The 18,778-nt window shown below is 40.9% G+C and overlaps 1 protein-coding gene across 1 annotated transcript in view; it reads right to left on the bottom strand.

The window, feature by feature from the left end:
• Positions 1 to 18,778, bottom strand: part of prkcaa (protein kinase C, alpha, a) — a 158,428-nt gene that overhangs the window by 97,390 nt on the left and 42,260 nt on the right. The window contains exon 3 of the mRNA XM_080464018.1: positions 4,629 to 4,711. Coding sequence (XP_080320144.1) covers positions 4,629 to 4,711 — 83 coding nt within the window. The remainder of the gene's footprint in view (positions 1 to 4,628; positions 4,712 to 18,778) is intronic.

Genomic DNA, 18,778 nt, shown 5'->3' with positions numbered 1-18,778 from the left:
AAATAGAATGATATATTTTGCCATGCTTACTGAAGCATGAACCTTTTGGCAATGTTTCAATAGAGATTTTAAATACATCATTTTTACGGCAGCCATGGGCTTCGGGTCTCTGTGGCTCCTCATCCCTTTTCTTCAGCCATGGCAATCGTAGCTCTGAGGTCAAGTCATTTCTTCAAATACTGAATTCTGATTGATAAACCAGATTATATTCACTCTAGATTGCTGTAATATTATGTTCACACTTAACTCGTGCATTTTGATGAGGCAAAAAATGATCCTTAATAAAAAGTAGCCTGCTGTACATCTTCAGTTGCATTGATGCTCTTAACTGACTCACTTTTGCCACTCGACACTGCTGTGATTATTCACTGTGACTAACTTCACCTTTAAAAAGAAGTTCAGTTACTTTATGCTCCGTAAGCCTGCCTTGAGCATTAGCAGAGTTCATACCAACTGAAAGTCCTTCCTTCCCTCTGCCACGAAGCTCTTAAACAAAGACCACAACCATTTAGAATTTTAAATACTCATACATTTCTTTGAATGGCATTATCCTGGTCTTATTTAGATGTAAACACTGGGTAATTGCAAATGAGTTTCTCCTTGTGGGATAAATAAAGGTGTCTGAATCTGAATACCACTTCATTTGAGCTTTGTTTAATGAGTGTGTCTCACACGTTCACAGGTTATCATTAGTGTTAATCACAAGTTATTTGAATAAAAGGTTTCAATATGTCAGCACCGATCATATTCAATCTTATTCTAAAAGAGTAACCTGTGGAGTTCCACATGGTTCAGTACTGGGTCCTAAGTTATTTTTACTTTCCATTAATGATATTGGCACATTAAGTGATGCATTACGATTTACAATGTTTGCTGATGACACCAATTTATTTTGTTCAGGAGGAAACCTTAAGGAATTGTTAAAAACAATTCCTGAAGTTATCATTAAATGCAAGTAAAATTACATTTATATATATATATATTAGAACTTATATATATATATATATTTAAACAATGTTGAAATTGAAAGGTTTATGAAAGTACTTTTTTTAGGAATAATAATAGATGACAAACTTTGTTGGAAGCCTCACATAGAATTTCTGTTCTTTACAAAACAAGAGACTTAGTGAATAATAAATGTCTACATTTATTGTACCGTTCACTTGTGCTTCCTTATGTTTTTTTCTTTCTTATCTGTTTTTATCTGTTTTTATTGTGAAGCACTTTGTGACTCCATGTCTGGGAAAAGCACTATACAAATAAAATGTACTTACTTACTTACTTATAGGACATATTGTGTTTGGAAATATGGGGAAATGCATATAAAACTAACTTGGATCCAATAGTCAAATTGCAGAAGAGAGCGATTAGGATTATAAATAGAGCAGGATACCGAGATTCCACCAATCAACTTTTCTTACAATCATCTACATTAACATTCCTGGATATTATAGATTTAAAGACATTAGAACTTATGTTCCGTGTGTTGAATAATAGCCTTCCAGATGGTATTCAAAAGTTTATTCTTTCAAAGGAAGGCAATTTATAATTTAAGGGGGGTGTTAATGTTTGAAACCTGTAAAGTAAGAACAGATGTTAAATATAGATGTATGTCAGTTTTGGGAGTGAGGTTATGGGATGGACTTAATGATGAGCTGAAAAGGTGTAATTCTCTGTTTTCAAAAAGAGTTTAAAAGGTTAATCTTTTTTTTTTAAAGAATGTTCTTGTTTGCTGCTTTGTATAAATGCAACTGAAATAAACTAACTAACTGACTAACTAACTGACTAACTAACAAGCGGGAAATCATTTATGTTGCTGTCAGGTGGACACTTCAGATTTAAAATGGAGTTTAGTGAAATAGTAACAGAAGTGCTTATCAGGGAAGACAACTGCTTCAAACAGTGAGAACAAAAGAGTATCAGCTTTGCGGTTTTCACTTTTATCACCAGTGAAAAATATAAAAACAAGTGAAATTTCAGGATATTTAACCAAGCTGTTAATGTCATAGCAGAAAGCAGTTACCATCTCAGTATCAAAAGTACCTTACTATCTAAAGAAGTAGTGTCCATCTCTACTGCTTCATTCTGTTAGGGTTAGGGTTAGGATTAGGGTTAGGATTAGGGTTAGGGTTAGGATTAGGGTTAGGGTTAGGGTTAGGGTTAGGGTTAGGATTAGGGTTAGGGTTAGGATTAGGGTTAGGGTTAGGATTAGGGTTAGGGTTAGGGTTAGGATTAGGGTTAGGGTTAGGGTTAGGGTTAGGGTTAGGGTTAGGATTAGGGTTAGGATTAGGATTAGGGTTAGGATTAGGGTTAGGATTAGGATTAGGGTTAGGATTAGGTTTAGGGTTAGGGTTAACAAGCCAACTCACACCCACAGTCACACCTACAGTATTTGAAATCAAGGGTTATCAATTAACCTCACTAACACCTGTCATTCCGAAATATTATACAGAAATAAATACTTTTCAGAAGATTGGACCAGTGGCTCCTGAATATGGGGGCAATGAATCACTTGATTTTTTTCTTTTTCAAATATCAATGCCAGTGATTAACAATGGATGTGATGTTTGCTGATTCTCTGAGCGCTGGCCTCTCTCTACTCTGCTGCTGCCGCTTCCCTTCCGCGCCATGACTCTATTTCAGGAGTCTGGGTTGATGATCTTGAATGACACGGTGACATATCTCCGGTTGCAGGGGCCAGGCCGAGCTGCTGAACGCCCAGCAGGCCAGGAGCATGGACATGGAGTTTCACACGAAGACGTACTGGTAGTAGACGCCACTGCAGAGGCAAATGTGGGATCTCATGCAACATGAACATACGATGGTTAGAATCAAGCACTTCAAATGAGTTTGATGTTGACGGTAAAATAAAACTATGGCTGCAGCCTCTTTCTTTAATCGAAGCATGCACTGATACTGTTTTTACAGACAGTATATGAGGACCTACATTTGGGTATTTGCCAATACCAAGCACTGGTGTATAAACTAATATTGTCATTAAAATTCTTGAAATTTATTTTTTTGTAAAGTTTAAATTCTTTTAAAAGCAAACTCCTTTTTACTACTGACAAGGTGAGACACGTCTAATCTAAGATCTAATACAGCTGATGAACTCTGCCTCTAGCTTGTGGCCTATTGCCCCAGGTATGATTTAATATTTCATAAATGAAGTGAAATATGATCCAACAACATGACATGAGAAATGATTTGGCCTTTTATGGATGTACTTCCTGTCTGACTCCTATTAGCAACTTGAGTTTTAACTGGACAGACAAAATCCTATTAAATCCATTTGAGTAGATATTCTCAACAAATAAAAAAAAAGTAGCATTTGCACTTCACCTAGAAAGTTTTTACCCACTTTTACGTCTGGTGTCTCAATGTTCTCTTAATTCCTTTAAAGAGCTGTGTTCATGTCCTGGTCCCATATAGAACCACAACTCCTGCAGTTCTCTATGTGTCTCTGGACCAGAACAAGCCGTCATTAAATGCTCAGCCATCTTCCAGTCTGAAAACTCTGCCCCGACAAAAGATAAAAAATTATTATACTCATATTATATACCCCAAAAACTCATCAGAGAATAAAGGCTGATAATGAAGGAGATTTCACGTCACACGGACTCTGTCAACAGAGACTCAATTAGTCACAATTAGAGGAAAATATACTGCCTTTAATTACATGAGGCATTATTACAAAGACAGAATCATATGAAGTGAACTTGTCCTCATGGGGTCGGGGCCTCGGACTCACTAAGTGGAATATTTGTCACTTTTAATAAAGGTGGCACAACTGGAACAGTGATGATGAACTGAATGAACCACCAATTCAACATGTCAATACCGACTTAGTGTGAAATGTAAAAGTCTCCCGATACATATACAATAAGCTTATATTAGTCAAATAAACTGTAGGAATATGTACAAATGATGTTCTTAGTAAAGGTTGTAACAATAATTATTATGTTGTTCTGTAATTGGCCAATGAGTTTTGTTCTGTAATGTGAAAACCAACATTTTAAAAGCATATTCGTCCACGTCACAACACAGTGTGATGAGATATACACTGTATACAGAGAGAATAATATTCAGGACAAAAATTATATCACTTTAATTTTTGGGAAATAATAAGGCTAGACTAGAATTAGGTTACTCAGAACACAAACAACGTTTTCATGACTGCAAATGATGGAACAACTGGTGAAGTTACTGTGTATTATTATCCTTTGTTAAGTGCCTCGGAGTTGGAAAAGGAAGTCCACAGATGCTTCAAACCCAACCAATTCAGAATCATCATTCATTCTGAGATAAAACCATTTTCACAATGTAAATATAATGTTTACACATCTGCCACATGTGTTTTATGGAAACATCAGCTCAGCAGTGGTTCTCATACACGTCAGAAGAGGAACAATGATCAGGTTCCCCTCTGCTCTTCCTCACAGCTACTAGTGGACATGATGAGGACATAGAACAAAGATCTCTACAGGCGGCAGAGGAAACCGCTGTGATTAGAAAAGAAGCAGATCCACTTGGCTCTGCTGCACTTTTTATATCCTTCAACATTAATGACAAATGAATAGCAGCTCCTCAGTGACAAACACGTGAGGGGCAACAGCTGGGTTACTTACGTCTGTGTCGGGGCCCTTATCTGCCCCAGGGCAGGAAAACGTGACCAATTCATGGCACCTCTTGTGGACCACAAAACAGCAAACTGCAGAGGGAGACAGGCAAAATGGGGGGGGGGGGGGGGGGGGGGGGGGATACAGAGACAGATGGAGAAGGACAGATAGAAAGAAGAGAAAGAGTGACATGGTTAAAATCCAGAGCATTACTGTCGACTGAGACATGGACAGACACCAGGACAAGAGATCCCATCACACTAAGAGGGATTGTGGAAATAAATAAATAAAAGAATGATGTCTGCTCCTTATCATGTGACCAGATGGCTGAGCCTGCCTCTTATCACACACACACACACACACACACACACACACACACACACACACACACACACACACACACACACACACACACACACACACACACACACACACACACACACACACACACACACACACACACACACACACACACACACACACACACACACACACACACATCTGCCCACATGCTGCCAGAGCACAAAGTGCCATTCTCCAGTCTGGTCTGAGTGCACCACAGAGCACCACAGAGCACCACAGAGCACCATAGGGCACCACAGAGCACCACAGAGCACCATAGAGCACCACAGAGAACCACAGAGCACCATAGAGCACCACAGAGAACCACAGAGCACCACAGAGCACCACAGAGCACCACAGAGCACCACAGAGCACCATAGAGCACCACAGAGAACCACAGAGCACCATAGGGCACCACAGAGCACCACAGAGCACCACAGAGCACCACAGAGCACCACAGAGCACCATAGAGCACCACAGAGAACCACAGAGCACCATAGGGCACCACAGAGCACCACAGAGCACCATAGAGCACCACAGAGAACCACAGAGCACCATAGGGCACCACAGTGCATTTGACTCAATGTGGAGGACTGGCTCTTAAAGACTGTTCAACATAGACAGGAGACAGGGTAAGGGGGTAGAACAGGCAGGGGGGTAGAACTGTGTGAGCTGACACAGGGTAAGGGGGGTAGAACAGGTAAGGGGGTAGAACTGTGTGAGCTGACACAGGGTAAGGGGGGTAGAACAGGTAAGGGGGTAGAACTGTGTGAGCTGACACAGGGTAAGGGGGTAGAATAGGTAAGGGGGTAGAACTGTGTGAGCTGACACAGGGTAAGGGGGTAGAACAGGTAAGGGGGTAGAACTGTGTGAGCTGACACAGGGTAAGGGGGTAGAACAGGTAAGGGGGTAGAACTGTGTGAGCTGACTGGCATTAATTAACAGGGCCTGTATATTGAGTATTTACATGAAAACAACTGTGCTCAGATGAGAATTCTTGCTGCTCTGGTCTGGTTTTCATGTGAAGAGCAGCTTTCCTTCCAGGGACTTCCTGTTTTGGAGGACGCCACTTGCAGCAGAACCTGCAGCCTTCAGGAGTGTGGAGGGGGGTATATTTGGGGTCTTCACTGAGCACTGAGCAGACTCCATCGGTGATTTGCTTCATTCATGTGATCCATTTTCACAGGCTTTGCTTGATTTTTAGCTTCAGTTACACATTTTGTTCACTGCTATTTCAGCTCTGCATTAATGTTTCTTACATGCAGACATCTTACTGCAGATCGGCTGTCGTCTTTTTACTGCATCAGAAAGCTCCACCCAAACACAGATGGCTGAGTATTTAACATAAGTTTCTGGGTGTTTTCAAACCAAGACAGTAAAGGGAGCTGGTTAGATGTGGGGAGAATGTGGAAAACGTCCACACCTTCATTTGGTTTGGTTCACGTTCTCAGAATCGAGCTCACTGATTGGCCAGGAATGAAAACAGAGCTCAATCTGCCAGCTGCACATGCTACCCAAAAAACACACATTATGAAGAAGAAGCCGTTGAAAACCACAGAATATAGTCATCTGACGGCACCTCGCCATCACTCCACCGCTGCCCATGAGACACTTTCCTAACCTTGTAGCTTTTGTTCAGCTTCACTCACATGCAAGTGAAAGAGATCCACGTTTTCAAACAGGCCACAGTTTGTATATTTGGTCTTCACCAGATGTGGATAAGTTTTCCCACCTTCTAAAACTAAGAGGACAATCTGAGTTGTATTAAAATGTTAAAACCACACCTCTGAGGAAATACACTTGGAGATAAATCCAAAACTTCCCCAAAAGAATTCCAAGCAAAAGACATTTGATCATCTTCCAGAGGTTGGTCATGGAAGATACTGTCGTATTACTAAACACCTTGAGAGATGGATCAAGTTTGAGCCAAACCCTGGAAATATACAGTATAGACCATCGTTTCATAGATACATCAACTTAAATTTTGACTTCAAAAGAAAATCTTTCCCTTGAAGTCATGAAGTGAATCAAAGAGTTTTTGAGTTCAAACAGATTCAGATCATGGAGAAATGTACTTCTTTGGCCCCATACAGTATGAGCTGTGCCCTCTGCACAGTCTGCAGGCGCATGGCCACTAACACACAAAAGAAAGAAAAGCTAAAAAGCATCTGGGATACAGACTCTCACTGAAGCCCACCAATATTGCCTGCCATGATATTTCCCAGCAGAGGTCTGGCAGTGATTTCGGAGGCAGACACTGAGGTGAAAGAGGGTCACAGACAGTGGTTCAGTCAATACCTCGAGTATCGATTTCCAATCCAGATACCAGATGAAATTCACCTTATTGAATATTACACTAATTCAGTTGGAGCAGTTACCTCACTTTACTCATAGCCTAGTTCACTGTGTTTAATTAAAGAAATGTGGCTTCAAGATCTGAACAATTACTTTCCTTCTCCAACCTTGGCATGACCAACAAAAGTCTCTTCTGTTTCCTACATAGAAACATGTTTTTCCTGGGAGCATTCCTTGAATTTCCCACACCAGTGTTCTGCTGACACATATTTCCAGACCAACAGAAGCACAGCATCAGTTCTTCTAATGAGGCTGAATAATGAAACTCCAGCAACACTGGAGGTGTGTATGTCTTCATTACTTCACTGGGAGACAGATGCAAATATTGATTCTACAATTGGAACTATTTACATTAAGATTTTAATAAGTTCAATGGTTTAAATTCTTCAAAGGCCCCAAGTTACCTGTGATGGCAGCCTTGCAAAGTCAAATATTTTAACAAGGTTCATAAGGTCTTCACCTGGAATTAACAAGTGCTCCTCGACATACTTCGACTGAGGGAACTAGTTTTCGATGCACTTAAGTTATTTTGAGCACAGGTAGTATCGTCTGCATTCAGAGACACTTATTGGTTTATTGATTCATGTTGTAGCCTGAAGAAAGCCTCAGGAAAATCTTCACCTGGAGGAAAGCTAGTTACCAAAGTCTGTATTGCCAGCATTCTATCTGGTTCTGCTGATGTGAGCACAGTTAGTAATAAACATCTTTTATTTTTTGGGGGGGGGGGGGGGGGGGGGTTTATTCTGCACAGGAAAATATGTGCAAACACACCTTCAGGCGATGTGTCTCAACAACCAAGTCCATCAACAGGAGACCTTCTCACCGCATGCATCCAACCTTCATACCACATGTTGATGAGTGAGCTGGAAAGCAGAGAGAAGGAAAACTAGACAACAACTGCTTCACATATGTGAGAATGCCATGAAGAGTGTCGGAAAACGCCTCCAGGCAACTTCCTCTTGAGGCCCGAGGAAAAATGTTCAAAGTGAAAGAAACAAATATGCTTAATCTTTTTACATGTGCTGAAAGGAAGAAACCACTTCACACAATTACTGATAGACTGTAAACCATACAAAAGTGCTGGGTGGCAAGTATGTCAGTATTCCTGTGTACTTCATAGTAGAAGATCAATCGGACCAGTGAGACATACCTGCCCCACGCCCCCCAGGAGCCATCGGTCAGGACGGTCAATAAGGAGCCGCGACCCATAACTCTCAGCAAAACCAACCCACAAACCAGACAGGCCACAAATTCAGTTGACTCAGTGGCGCCATCAGTCTCTCTCCAGTATATACCTGATAGTCAGCAGCGTATCTCTTTGTGTCTGTGGATGAAACTGAGTTTTTGGTGTGTACTTTCTCTTTCTATCTTACTGCATCCCCACAAGTTTTTCTTCGAATTAATCCAAACAAGCTCGGTGTGTTTCAACCATCAACACGTCAACAGCACATCCATCATTCAACAGGTATCCAAAGACCTTGCTGCACATCAATATATGAGAAAGCACCAAGTTGCAGTGTTCTAATTGGAAGACAGGAGGGCAGCAGAAGTTTTTCATCCATATTTTAGAGTAAATGCTAAACATATGTGCTGAACAGATTCAGTCGTCTAAAGTCAGACAGGATTTCAGTCGGCTTTATTCTAACACTCTTGGTGGGTTTAGGTTTAGTTTCTTAGATTCATGCGACTCTACATAAACTTGAGGGTAAATTTTCCAAAACAAACATCTATGTTGTTTTTTGTAGTTTTTTGAGAAATGCTACAGAACAAATGAAATTGTTCTGATAAAACTTTTTGTGCTGTTTTTCTGTGTTAATCTAACTCCTTAGGTAATTCCCAACTTGAGAACCCCCCCCCCCCCCCCCCGAGGCTTTGCCTGCTCTGAAGTTGTCAAATTTCCATTTGCAAATGCTAAAGAAGAACTTACAGGGGAACTTTCATTTTAAAGCTCCAGCTTTTTCGGGTATGTGAGCAGGTTTGTATCTGTGTTTTAGGCAGGAAGAAAGAGCTATAAGGTGACAATGTGAGGCACTAAAGATAGAAAAGCAGGTCAAGAAGAATGAGGCAATGAAGGAGGCTGAAGCGCAGAATCTTCTCATTAGAGCCGAAGCTACTTCAGATCAGTTTTCTCATTGGACTCGTTCTGTGGCATCACTTAGAGCAGCGCTTCAATCATGTGCCTCCCCGGCAAAAACCCGCCAGCAAGAAAGTCCGATCCGACCAAGAGAGTCCGGACGACCAAGAGAGTCCGGACGACCTTGGAAAGAGCAAAACTAGAAAAAAGTGATTCTTCAGTAGAAATACAAGCTGTTGCTGCTTCATCCACTGTGTGTCGAAACAACACCGAGGTATAGAGCTGAACAGCAGATAGAGATGTTTGTTGGCTGATCGCTAAAGAAATAGATTTAGTGTAACAAAAATACTTTAGGGGTAGATTTGTGAAAACACTGAAGACATCAAGCTTTCACCAAAATGGTAAATGGACTCACTTATACAGCGCCTTTTCGCTGACAGCAGCCCATTGACATGGTTCAGCACATTCACACATTCACACACACATTCACACACCATTGGAGGCTGCAGCCATGCAAGGCGCCGTCACTCCAACATCAGCCTGAAGAAAAACACTGGCGGCAGGGATGTCAGGTTTTCTTTTCTTGGGAAATTTCAAGTTGTTTTCAGGTGGTTGCAATAAATGACTCGATTTTCAGAATGGAATCAATCTTGCACTCCGTTGCACTAAAACAAAGGGAATATATTTGAGTTGCAGGTATTTTATCATATCATACATATATTCTTTTTACTGGGATCATTTTGTGATGTAGGGGGCCTTTGAACACGAGTTGATCTGAAGGTTTAACACAATAGAGAAAGATTATGTTACTACAAAATGACAACAATATATGAACTACTCGTAGTGCTGGTGGATCCGAAAGGCAATGCATAATTTAACAAAACCATGCGAAGATGATATTATTTTTCAAGCAATATTATGCTAAGAAATGATTAAAGCCAGAGAAAGACGATGCCTGAGGCTCACATGTGGGAAGTGTAGGTGTTTTCAACCCCCTGCTGGTAATGACATTTAGGGGATGAAGGGGAATATTTATATCTAAAGCCTGCTCACCTTAACAGTCAACAAATATCTCAATTGCATTTCAATCATATTTCTTGTTGTGGCTGAAGACATTTGTCTGCTTCTGACCCAACAACTTCCTCACACCGTGGACAGAATAAATTCTACAGCAAGTGTGAGAGCAATGAGTAAATCCATCCTTACTGCTCTCCAGCAAAGGACACCATACAACTTCTCCTTAAATCTCCTCAAACGATAACCTCGCTCAGACTTACTCTTGCTCCAAGTCTGGGAAATCAATTTCTTCCAAATCTTTTCCAGGTCACAAGTTCATGAGAGCAATTTCCCCGTGTTTTTTTCATGAATACAGGCAGGAAATGAGAAAGAAGCAGCCTTTTTTTAGGTATGCAAATGTGATTTAATTCCATGGAGCCTCCTGAAAATAGAAAGAAAATGACCAGTGGCTTTTAGATCAACCTATAAAAAGACCAAACAGGCCACCACTGGCCAGGACTAAAGCTCCTCTCTCAGGTCCGTTTTCATTATTTGTCGTAGCAATCTTCACAAACTGAATGGCTGAATTGCTTTTTCACCACTGAGGAAACCAATAAAGGTGGAAGAGGGAAACATGAAATAGAAATAATTCAGACCTGAAAAAGACCAAACAGTTCACGCACACAAAGTGCTGGAGTACATCTTTATCCACACTGTGATGTAATTACAGATGTCTGCCGGTGTTGGCATTTCGGAGCTCATTAAAGGAGGCAGCAGTCTGGGAAGAAGATGAAAGGTAAAAGACTGGGTGGTGATTTGGTCCTGATAACAAAATGTCCCTTTTAAGGATACGCAAAAGCTCATTTCACCGCTGGAATGAAAGGAAAGATCTGCCTTTAATATCTAAATGATCAGACAGGTTAGAAATGTTGTCACAGCCACAGAGGAGCTTTGGGAATAATGAGAAGTTTAGAATCAATCGGCTCTTTTGACCTGCAGATGTGGTCGGGGGGTTCTAACCACTGCATCACTGTGAAACAGCGACAGTGATGCAGTGGTTAGAACCCCCGACCACCAGTTCAAGCTTGAGGTGGACTTGGGAGTGTTTCTGTGAAGAGTTTGCATGTTCTTCGTGTTCTTCGTGTTCTTCGTGTTCTACGTGTTCTACGTGTTCTTCGTGTTCTACGTGTTCTACGTGTTCTTCGTGTTCTTCGTGGGTTCTTTTTTTGTTCTTCCAGATACTATGCCTGTCACTGTGCAAAAACAAACATGTCAGCCTAATTGGTAACTTTGGTGACGTGATAGTCCGTCTCTGTGTGTGTGGACTAGTAACCGTGCAACGTGCCTATCACTACCGTCGACCAGGACTGGCTCCAGCACATTGTCACCCTGTCATATTAGGCAGTGTGGAAGACGGGTGGATCCAGACGTAAGAAGAGCCTTCCTCTTTGAAAGCTCCTGTAAATGTGTCTTTGAACTGCTTCCTATACCTCAATGTGAAGAGCAAATATCAAGCACGTCCTTTACAGTTCGTTGCTTTCCATAATCCAATAAGCATTGGGTTATTGCTCGAATGAACATGAGGTGAATTTTAAGTTGGGGTAAACGTCACATGACCATCTATGTCATATTTAGCAGCTGTTTGGATTCAGGTGGCTTTTAATCACTGATCATTTATCATATGAAAGATGGAAAAGCTACTCCAGGGTGTAAATAATTGAGGTCAGCCAAACACAGCTGCACATACGGCGAATCACAGCCTATTACAAAGAAATGCCATTTTTTTCACCGTTTAACCTGGAAAACCTTTTGCCAATCCAGCATCATGTTCAAGTGAAGCCCTTCCACTCATACCGTACAAGTCAGTATTACACAACCTGCTTCACACTCGGCTGTCTAAAGGTATTATCCTGGTTTAGCTTTTGAAAGTTGACATGCATCTGCCCTGATAATCAGTTTTTCTTCCTACGTGAATAGAGAAGAGACACATGCATACTCACAAACTAAAGATGAATTATAGAAAAACACAGAGACACAGAACATAATAACAACCATGTGAGATTTCACTGCACTGCACTTCTCTTTGAAATCTTAAAATGTTAATAGACATGAGTGTATACTCTGACATGGAAAGGGTAGTTTCCAGGGAAACAAGCCATAACAAGGTTATCAGAAGAAATGAAGGGGATCTATCTTACAGCTAAATCTAAAACCTCAGCGGTTTGAGGAGGGAGGAAACAGCCAAGATAATCACTGCTGAAATAATGAAAACAAAATTGCCATTTTAATACACGTATTTTTCTTTCACAGTAAAGCACCAAGTGTACTCTCATACATTTCAGGGAATACACATAGGATATTACACCATCACTATCGTAAACTACCTTCAATAGCAGAAGAAACGTCATGACTTGTAAACATGAGCTTCTTGCATACAAATAAACAAGTGATTTAAAGCTCTCACACCCACCGACAGGGAGGCCGGTTCTGCAGACTCTTGATAAAGAAAAGCACAAAAACAGATCCCTTATTCCAGTAACGATCCTGTCGGTAATACATAAATCCTATGTCAGATACTTTAGATGGTATCATCAGTTAATCAATGTTATAAACCTTCTCTGAAATGGCTCAATATATCAAAAGGATGTGGTGAAACAGAAAAGAAATGAATCAGAGAACAAGTTGAATTCACAGAATCTTTACCAACAATAAATGTTGCTCATTCCCAGGCTGAAGGAGTTTCTGGTCCCGAGTCAACCTTTAAGCCTCGGATCACTTGGACACGACTGGTGCAGCTCGAAAGAGACGAGTGGAGGAACTCTGATCACAAACCAACACATCTCAACCCAAACTAACCTTGTGATTCTGGAAGAGAGGAGATCCAGCAGTCAATGTGGGATACAGCGAGGCCCTCTTATGTGTGGCTGCATGATATTAGGTGAACAATCTTTGTTGTGATGAATATATCATTTCAGATAAATACAAACAATTAGCAGATGATGTTAATATATTTGTGCTTTGAGATTTGCTCTCTCTCTTACTGTCATGAAGCCATGAGTTCCTTCATGTGTGATTCTAGTTTCTATCAGCAGCTTTTTGGAAGTTTGAGGAACTTTGGGGATTTGTTCTTCTGAGTTATTTTTCCTTTGCCTGCACAGAAATATATGTTATCACATGTCAGTCAGTCTTTTGCGAGATGAGTATTGCAAATGTCAACATTGTCATCATTGTGATTATGTATTACAACTAGTATTAAAAGTAAATGGTGCTGAGGCAATATTGCTTTTTGTCCGTTGCATCGCGAACGCCTGCCGCTGAAACAAGGTGCAAACATCACAACATAACTCAACACCCACCCCAAAGTTCATCTCTAACATTTGATCATTCATATCTATGACGTTAATAACTCATTAACACAGCTCTTTGTTTGTTCTCGCCAATGATTGATTATGTTTTTGAGGGCAGAGGCAGAAATCAGTTCCTATTAAGAGCACTCTGTAGGCTGCTGATGTGAGAATCACAAACAGAATTGTGGTGTTTTTCAACTGCAGAAAACTTCTACATTTATCTGCAAACGGCGGTGCATGCTATGGTCTAAAACCTTGAAGAAGAACCGCAAGAAAAGATGTGATAATCTTTTAGAATACTTTTCTTTCTACACAGTTTTTATTCAACTTGTCACGATGCAGTGACGCTGGTTAAAGGACTTGGTCCTCCATTGATTCCCAAAGCTTTAGTTGCCAATTTATTCTTAAACTGGATAAAATTCAAGGTCACAAAATCCTCAATACACATTTTCATTGGACATTAATTTATCGCAGGATGATATTTTGAACTCTGATCCCATCTCACCACCCTTAAGCTTGTAAGGTCATTTATTCAAGAAGAAAATTATGTTTCATCGGTTCAAAGACTTTGTACTGCTCCATACCACAAACATGGATCCCTGGGTGTGTGAGAAATGTCTGAGAGAAAATGCATGCATTGTATTAAGTCTTAATTGCGTGAGGAGATCTGCACACTACACATATAAAGAGTACTTGTACAGGAGAGAGGTTAAGAGGCAAGGCTTGCTTCTGAAAGATGTGGGGAGCCGTTTGCACAAATGATACCATGATGAAAACTCAGCAGCTGGAACAACTGCAATAACTGTAATGGTAGGCTTTTGTATGGCTGGTAGGACATTAACAGCAGGGCAAGGGTTACAGCAGCTGTAATGGACTGTTCTGGAATGAATGAGGCTGCAGGGGCATTAATAGCTCATCCCATTCAAACCAACTGTGACACAGGTTGAGGAAATGATGGTGTTATGATAACATACTGCACAGGTCAACTGCTGCCACCATTCATGGATGAAGCGCTACAGAAAACGGACGGGTAGATGATAACAAGGTGTAATAGTGAGGAACATATACCCCCCCCTCCATAGTGATTACTGCTATTTTACCAGAGTTTAAAATGTAGGAGAAAAAGGTCCAACAACACAGAAATGTATGATTTAGCTCTTCTCTCTGTAAATCAGCAGTTTGTTTGTGAATAAATTGGGCATCATTTCACTAGATCTTTAAAAGATACAAGCATCCTTAAGCCTGCACACACTTTAAAGAAGGCTTTCCAAAAGAACAAACACACCATCCATATCTTTATTACTTTTCAATATATCAAGTAGCCAATATTTATTGAGAACAGTGCTTCACATTAGAGAGACTTGTTGAGTGAACAAAGTGATCTTTAGTTGGAGGGTTCGGTCGTCCAATGAAACGGACTTTGTATGCTTAATGGCTTGTGGTGTGTTTGAGTGACAATGTTTGGGCCTGTAAATGTCTGCATTTGTGTCAAAAACATACTCAGGATTCCTTCCAAGATGCTGCACCACTTTGCTAAGTAACAATTGCAAAATGCCTGACTGAGTCCTTTGAGGTGAAGAAAGTCTTTTCACACACGACTGACTTGCTTTAGAGTACCGAGACGCTTCAGGCTTTTAAAAATAAATGACTCAATAGCTGCTAATGGTTCGCCAAACAGCAACTCAACAGACGGATGAAAAAACACCAAAACAAATGATGTTCCAGCATATATTTCTATGAAAACTGTATCCAGCAGAAGTTATGTTTTCATTTCCTGTAAGATGTAAATCTTATCTTTGAGTACATTTTGGTAAAAGTTCAGAAAGTACAAGACCTCACTGACTTTAAGAATATAGAGTGAGCAAAAGAGCCAGAGGACCTAAAGAGCTGCACAGCCCAGTGGTTCCTCCACCCACAGGAGGAAGATAGTGATGTTCAGGGTTGCAGCCTCTATAGTTCTTCTTCACTGGAATGAAACAGTTACTGCATCGATCGTGAACACAAGCTTACTGTGCTCCAACCCTAACCCTGCAAAGGGTTGAGCTTCTCCTGTATACGACGGTGAATCTGCAGTGTGAACAGGTTGAAGGTAGTGAGGACACAGGCTCAGTGCGTGGGAACAATGTTCTCCCATGAGGGCAACAACGATTCACACTTCCAGTTCAGCAGGGGTGGATTAACCTGCCTGGCTTTGAGCCAGCTCTCAGACTGGGGACCGTCAACTCCTTCAGGTCATGTGGCTTTGGACAGTGTGTGCAGTGAGTAACTGTTCAGTTATTTCAAGATAGAAAACAGACAAACTATAAAATAACTGCAAAAAAAAAAAAGGAAATGTTGCTTGGAACACCCGAAACAGATTGATCAATTACTTGAGGAAATTCATTTTTGACCCCCCCCAAAAAGGGAACCCTCCAGCTATCAACAGCAGATCACGTGATCCACAGATTCTGGTTTACGTTTGGTGCAAATTAGAAGGTAACCTGAGGTTACCTAAGGCCTCGATCCAACATAACAAAATAGATTTTGAATGTTTACTGAAAACGTCCTGTTTGATTCAGGGGGGTGAGGTGACATCATTTCTTTTTAATTGTGTGAAATCTTAAAATCCATTTGTTCTATGATTTTGTGACGAGTTCTCGCCAATAGAAAGCTGCAGCACTTCCAGCAATGCATGGACGGCTGCACCGTATTCTCAAGCTGTCACAACACTTCAGCTGCCATAGCGGGCCGTCAGGTCTCCATCAAGGAAACTGTTGAGCTCTACCACAGGGCCATTTCATCAGCACTATACTTTGACCCATAAACAATGGTGACACAGGCCTTTTCAGAAAGACCTGACAAACTCCCATACACACTTCCTTCTGTTGTTTATGCAACAAATCTGTCAGTTCCCTTTTAAACTTTTCAACATTTTCAACTAGAGAATCTCTTTACAACCTTCTATTGTGCAACAGCAGTTGGAATGGCTCGTATTCCTCCACCTGACGAGTGAACCAAAGCAAACAAAAGCAGACTTTCTCTGTAGACTGAACTTCCTGTCCAGAGAAGGATCTTGCACCAGTATTGCAGCTCTCCTCTCAGCGGGCTCACGGTCCCGGGACTTCCTGCTCTGAACAGAGACACAGCTGGCTTTCATTTGGAGCTTTTCAATAGCACACACACTCACAAACATGCAGAACTGCTGGCTTGGTTCAAAGTTATTGAACATCTGATATTAAGAATGAACTGAACCTCACTGAAAGATGTGGGAGATACTCTGTTGTCAAAGTCTGCAAACTAAGCTGTTTGCTTCGTACACTGAGCACACAGGGCACATGAAGAACAAAACCACATCATGAGGTCAATGACTGGGAAACAGAACATGCCCGTAGTACACTTTCCATACCACCATACATAGTTATTTACACAGCCATTAATAATATACCACACATGCATGCATACACACACACACACGTGTTTTATGTATTTCTAATTGATTACTGTCCAGTTGGACCTCAGAGTGTTACTGTGACACACTGAAGATGAATCATAGTTATCAGATAGCACAGACAGAAAAGGTTCAATACAAACAACATTCAGGATATGATAACCAAGCCAGCTCGAAAATAAAGAAAACAAATATAGGGGCCGCATAGTTTAGTGGTTCCATCTCATGGGTCCAGACGGTAGTAAGGGTGGTAAGGCCCAGCTTGGACGCAGTTTGCATCTTGTCTGTGTAGTTTTTTCCTGGTTCTCTGGGTTCCTTCCACCAGGATGGTTGGTGTCTTTCAATTGCAACACAGTGAGATTGTTGGTCTGTCCCTTGATAGATTAGCAAGATATCCAACATGGTTGGCGAAGGTAAAAGTGGATAAACATAATCTAGAGAATGAGCCAGGTGAGAGGGAGGGAACATAGAAACTGTGATATTCAAGCCAAAATGAATGAACTCACAAGCAGCCTTTATCCCTGACAGAGACTTGGGAGCTGACAGAGTAGAGCCTTAATGGGATTTTGTAGAGGCAGAGCTAATCCTGAGCTAAGCTGCTAAACCACAAGGGAAACACACGGTGGGAGGCAAGAACTGACACCTCTGTTTCTAGCAAAACCAGGCCTTCACCAAGCAAACAGGACCCCTGCTGTGGAGGCTGGACAAATATGGTGTAATACAGTTTGTTGACATATCTGTACATTTTCATTAATTACATAAAATGTTGTGCTAATTGTATTTGCAAAATCACGAGTTGTTATTTTTCCTTTAAAGAAAACCCAACCTGCCTCGTCACCTGCCTCGTCTGAGCCTCACAGTGACAGCAGCGCTGTGACGAGCTCGAAAGCAACAGCGTGGAAAGGTTCTAATAAGAGACGTCAGACCTTTTACACTCACCTTTTCATTTCCCTTAGAAACAGTGTTCAACCAGACAACCCAGTTTATAGATACAATAACATCGTATTTGTCAAACCAAAAACATATTACATGAACTGGAAGGTAGCAGTGATATCTGTATACATTTTATGTGAAATTAATCGATTCAGTTAAGTTCATAGCTGATGGATGTGTCCAAACTATCATTTTCTTAAAGTTCAGGTCCAATGGCCCAATATGTCATTTGAGGATCTTTATGAATCTGAGATCTGCAAAAATTAACAAAAAGTTTAGGTGATGATGCAAATACACAGAATAACCCCATTGTAAAGGAGTACAACGAAGCGGATCAAGGCCTGTTCACTTCAAAACAGAAACCTTTCATTGTGTTTCGGGTGTCCGTTTACACGACAACAGAACTTTTCTGAAACACTGCTACAGCAAAAAGAATTTAAACAAATGAATTACTGCTCAGGACAGGTTTCTGGCTTCACACTCAGCAGAGCATTTTCTCCGACCTACAAAGCTCCTGGCAGATTTCTGAAATGTCGTTTTGGCATTTCTACTTCAACACAAGGACTGGCAAGAAAAGAAAAAGCTCCTATGAAGACACAATAGATTCTTGTACTTTTATTAACCATTGATAAATGTGAACATTCCCCTTGTCCTGATGATGAAGAGATCAATTTTTATCCTTATC

Source organism: Lipophrys pholis, assembly GCF_963383615.2.
Source record: "Lipophrys pholis genome assembly, chromosome: 5".
Classification (NCBI taxonomy): domain Eukaryota; kingdom Metazoa; phylum Chordata; class Actinopteri; order Blenniiformes; family Blenniidae; genus Lipophrys; species Lipophrys pholis.
The sequence above is the reverse complement of the archived record's forward strand: the minus strand, read 5'-3'. Positions and strand labels throughout refer to the sequence as shown.